The sequence below is a fragment of the Brassica oleracea genome, chromosome C3 (genome assembly GCF_000695525.1).
Source record: "Brassica oleracea var. oleracea cultivar TO1000 chromosome C3, BOL, whole genome shotgun sequence".
NCBI lineage: Eukaryota > Viridiplantae > Streptophyta > Magnoliopsida > Brassicales > Brassicaceae > Brassica > Brassica oleracea.
Window position 1 is genome coordinate 25858319 of NC_027750.1, and position 4486 is coordinate 25862804.

Genomic DNA, 4486 nt, shown 5'->3' on the forward strand with positions numbered 1-4486 from the left:
CTTGTAACCCAAGGCAAACACACATTGAATGGCTGCTAATAAGGCCTTACTCTCCGCCTCAAGTGGTGAAAGAGAAGTGCCTAAACTAGCCATTGCCCAGTATTTTACCACGCCATTAACGTCCCGAATGATCCAGCCTGCAGAGACTTGTAAGCTTTGAGCATTATAGGCAGCATCGAAATTGCATTTATAATAAGGTAACGTTGGACGACGCCACAGAGATAAGAGTAGTATCTTGCGCCGTTTTTTGTGACCAGTCACGAACTTCTGCGGTAACATAACCAGCATCGCGTTGAGGGTTGATAACTTGATTTTTGAAAATGAGGTTATTCCTCAATTTCCAAATCTTCCAAAGTATCCAAAAAGGTGTCAACTTCTGTTCCAGTGTCAGGGTTGATGAAGACTGAAGATCAAACAGACGTCTCATGTTGTTATCCAAGTCGTCAGTAAACGTTGCAGAGTAGCCTAAAGTAACCTGATTCGATCTCCATGTTTGAACCGAAAGTGGACACATGAAGAAAAGATGGTTCACCGTTTCAGGCCGGGGAACTAGAACAACGAGGGCAGAGGCTATCCAAAGACATACCCCTTGTATTGTATTTGTTCCCAAAGCTAAAGTAATGAGGCGCCAGAGGAAGTGTTTCAGTTTTGGTAGTATCGGAAGCGTCCAAATTTGCTTTTTCAACAAAGGGTCTCCCCGTGGACGGAGTAAATCCGGGGATGTTCTACTTAGCTCCAGCATTTCTCTTTTGTATCCACTTTTAACTGTATAATTTCCAGAAGGATTAAAAGGCCAGACAAGAAAATCATCAGTCTTTGTTTGAGGAAGATAGATCATGAGCATAAGTTGAAAATCTTCTTCGTTTAGTAACTGTCGTGCATAATCTAGTCTTACAGTCTCCATTAAGTGTTGTGTATTCGTCATTCGGGTAGCACACCGAGGAGGATCCGTTGGTAGCCAGTGATCCTCATATAGTCTTACAGAAACTCCATTCCCAATGATGAAACGTGAACCTCGTCTCAATAGATTGATACCCACCATTATAGAAGACCATCCATAAGACTGATATCTTTTAGACGTACCTTGTAGTAAGTGAGTATCCTTATAATAGCGAGCTTTGAAAAGCTTCGCTAAGATGGAATTAGGATATAGCTGAAGCCGCCAAACTTGCTTTGCAAGTAATGCATCATTGAACTTATTCAAATTTTTAAAACCTAAACCCCCTTGGCATTTAGGAAACTGCTGACTTTCCCAAGCAACCCATGGAATTCCTTTTACAGTTGGTGATTTCTCCCACCAGAATTTCGACATAACACTTGTGAGTTCTCCAATTGTTTGTTGAGGGATCTTAAAGCATGACATACTGAAAACATGACTTGAAATTGCATTAGATTTCAGTAGTACCTCCTTGCCAGCCTGAGAGAGAAGCTTCGAACCTTTTTAACAATAAAACCAAACATATCCTTCTTCTTCCTTCCAAATCTTTCCGGTAAATCTAAATATTTACCCTCACCACCTTGATTATCAATTTTTAAAATTCTTTTTAGTCGGCCTTGTAAATCGTCGGGATACGTGATCTAAAAGTTATCGTCGATTTTGCCTTATTTATTTTTTGACCAGAACACTCTTCATATGTATGAAAATTTTGCATCAACCTTGAACAATTCCGTTGATTAGCTTGACAAAAGAATAGAGAATCATCTGCAAACTGAAGATGTGTGATCGCCGGTACACCATTCCCAATCTTAATGCCTCGTAGTTGTCCTTTAGAAGCAGCCGTATCAAGCAAGTGACTTAAGACATCAGCACATAAAATAAAGAAATAGGGAGATAGGGGATCTCCTTGTCTTAAACTTCGTTCAGGCTGTATATTACCATATGGAGTTCCATTAATGAGAACCGGAGTAACTAACCGTTCTGACAGTTTCCATAATCCAGCCAATAAATTTAGCGGAAAAGCCCATGTGAGACATAGTTAGTTCCAAAAAGGACCAATCTACACGATCATAGGCTTTTGTGATATATGTTTTTACTGCCATGTATGTTTTTGAAACTCGCTTTCGTACCTTGAGTTATATTTACATTGCCACATAGCTCTCTGACAAGATCTAATGCGGGTTCCAATGTTCTGGTCAGTATTGTTGCCCACATTCCATCCATGATGAACATAATTTTTAAAATCATCACAGTCAAGTAAACGTTTGTCAAATCTGAATTGACGTTTCCTTTTTGACGCTGGTGTAGTCAAAATATTGGAATATTGGTAATTACCGGACGATGATCAGAACCATAGAATCTTAAAAACGCAGCTTCTGAAGCAGGGTATTTGGTGAGCCATGCCGAATTAACAGCAACCCTATCAAGACAACACAAAACCGTGTGTTTATATCTTTTACCCGACCAGGAGAACCGATCTCCTTGAGCCTTTAAATCTGACAGATCACAAGTGTTGTACAGATTCCGCAGGCCCATAAAAGTCCATTCATCACGTTTTCTTCCACCTTTTTTCTCATCATTAGATAGAATTTCATTAAAGTCTCCCATGAGAATCCATGGATCATGTCTTGTGGTTCCAATTCTCTCTAATCTTTCCCAAAGAAAGTGACGATATTGAAGAATGGGGTCCCCATACACACAAGACAAATAGAAATTCATATCATTAAACTTAACAGCAACATCTAACAACCTTTCGCCATAGCACAACATCTTAATATAGATTTCCTTTTTTCAAGGATAGCTAGACCTCCACTCCTACCAACAGGAGGGACCGAAAAAACATTATCAAACCCTAAGACAACAGCTTGATCACTAACTACATCACACTTACTAATAGTTTCACATAGAAATAAGATATCAGGAGACTCATCACGTACTATCTCCTTCAACCGTGGTTCAATCAGCAGCCCCCCCCAAGGCCCTGACAATTCCAACTGCATATCTTCATGGAGACTGTGGGAGTACCGGGCCTCCCGCGCCTCTGTCTATGTTGGTGCCATCCTCATCTGGATCACCATGATCTTTCTTCTTCAGCGGATTCAGGTCCTTTATATATTTAGAACATTATTAGCGAAATCTCTCTCAACTATTGGTTATAAGAAAAAAAATAAAAACCAGAAAAAGAGAGAAAAGGAGATCATGTCATAAATAAAATACATTAAATTTTTTTAAGAATATTTAATTTTTTTATAGTTAAAATTTAGAAAAAATTGGCAAATTGGGCAAATTGCAAGTTTGATATTAGGGAGTTGGGCGACCTCAAGTTTAAATTAACAAATTGGACGAATCGCCTTTTCCAGAATTGTGAAATGTCGACAGAGTGCGCGTGTGGTTCTTGATATTACGACCGTGCCACCTCTTGATTTTTTATTTAAAAATCAAAAAAAGACCTAATAAAAGAATAAAAAAGAAGGAAATTAGAAAAACCAAAACATCCCTATAATATCAAAATATACCAGAACCACCTCTAAACAGCTGCAATTGAGAACCAAACATAAGAAGAATCCCACATAAGAACCACTCTCGACTGTACCCAGATCGGCATGGTATCCCCCTCCAGCGTAACGCCCTCGAGGAGGGTGACTCGTAGTCAATGCGCCAGTGATAGAGAAGCAAATCCCAAGAAAATTCCCCGACTAGGCAAAACTGCGTCTCGTTATGCAGGTATCTCCTTTCGCTAAGCTTCGCTGTGAAATTCTTTGGAAAAAGTTTTTAAAAATAAAGCGTTGGGTAAATGTCTGGATTTGGTCATTGTATTTCAGTATCTAGCACGGAGTCCGAACTAGAGGAACCTGCATCCACCGACCAAGAAGAAGCTGCATCCACTGAACAAGACGAAGCTGCATCCACCGAGCCGGAATTTATTGTCACCACGCCGACTTTCCCGGAAAGACTGTTCGCACGTAATTGCTATCCTGGCAAACCTCGACTGAACATCTATTCAAAGGCGAGTATCATTGGATCGTTAGTGAAGTTGCTAAGAGGCTCCCCTGAAATGAATTGTCTGCTAGGAAGTCAGTTTGGAGCTCTGTTCCACTTACCTGTATCGCGCTACTCAAACTCTGTGAAACTTGTACATTCTCTCCTCAGCCGTCAGCTGGTTACGATGCGCCTATATGAGCTCTGGTTCTTGTTTGCAGACAAGCCACTACGCTTTTCTCTGCGTGAGTTCGGAGACATCACGGGCCTGAAATGCGAGCCTGAAAGGGAAAAAGTTGGAAACTGGTCAGAATCTATCGATGCCACACCTGGACGTATGTGGAAAGAGTTGTTTGAAACTGAAGATGAAGACGTGACTGTACCAGATGTTCTTCGTATGCTTGAACAGCCTAGTCTTCCTGAGTGGAAGCGGTTGCCACTAGCTCTCATTGCGCTTGTAGATGGGCTCCTGGTTTGTGGTCACAAACTTCTTCGTGTGACGCCTGCTTACGTCGAGATGCTGGAAGACACCAGATCATTTCTTCAATATCCATGGGGGAGAGAGGCATT

At 40.9% G+C, this 4486-nt stretch overlaps 1 protein-coding gene across 1 annotated transcript in view; it reads left to right on the top strand.

The window, feature by feature from the left end:
• Nucleotides 1-3237: 3237 nt before the first annotated feature.
• The window catches only part of LOC106330239, a 19542-nt gene continuing 18293 nt past the window's right edge, over nucleotides 3238-4486 (top strand). Inside the window, exons 1-2 of the mRNA XM_013768744.1 lie at nucleotides 3238-3661; nucleotides 3760-4481. Of these exons, the coding sequence (XP_013624198.1) occupies nucleotides 3541-3661; nucleotides 3760-4481 (843 nt within the window). The 5' untranslated portion in view covers nucleotides 3238-3540. The remainder of the gene's footprint in view (nucleotides 3662-3759; nucleotides 4482-4486) is intronic.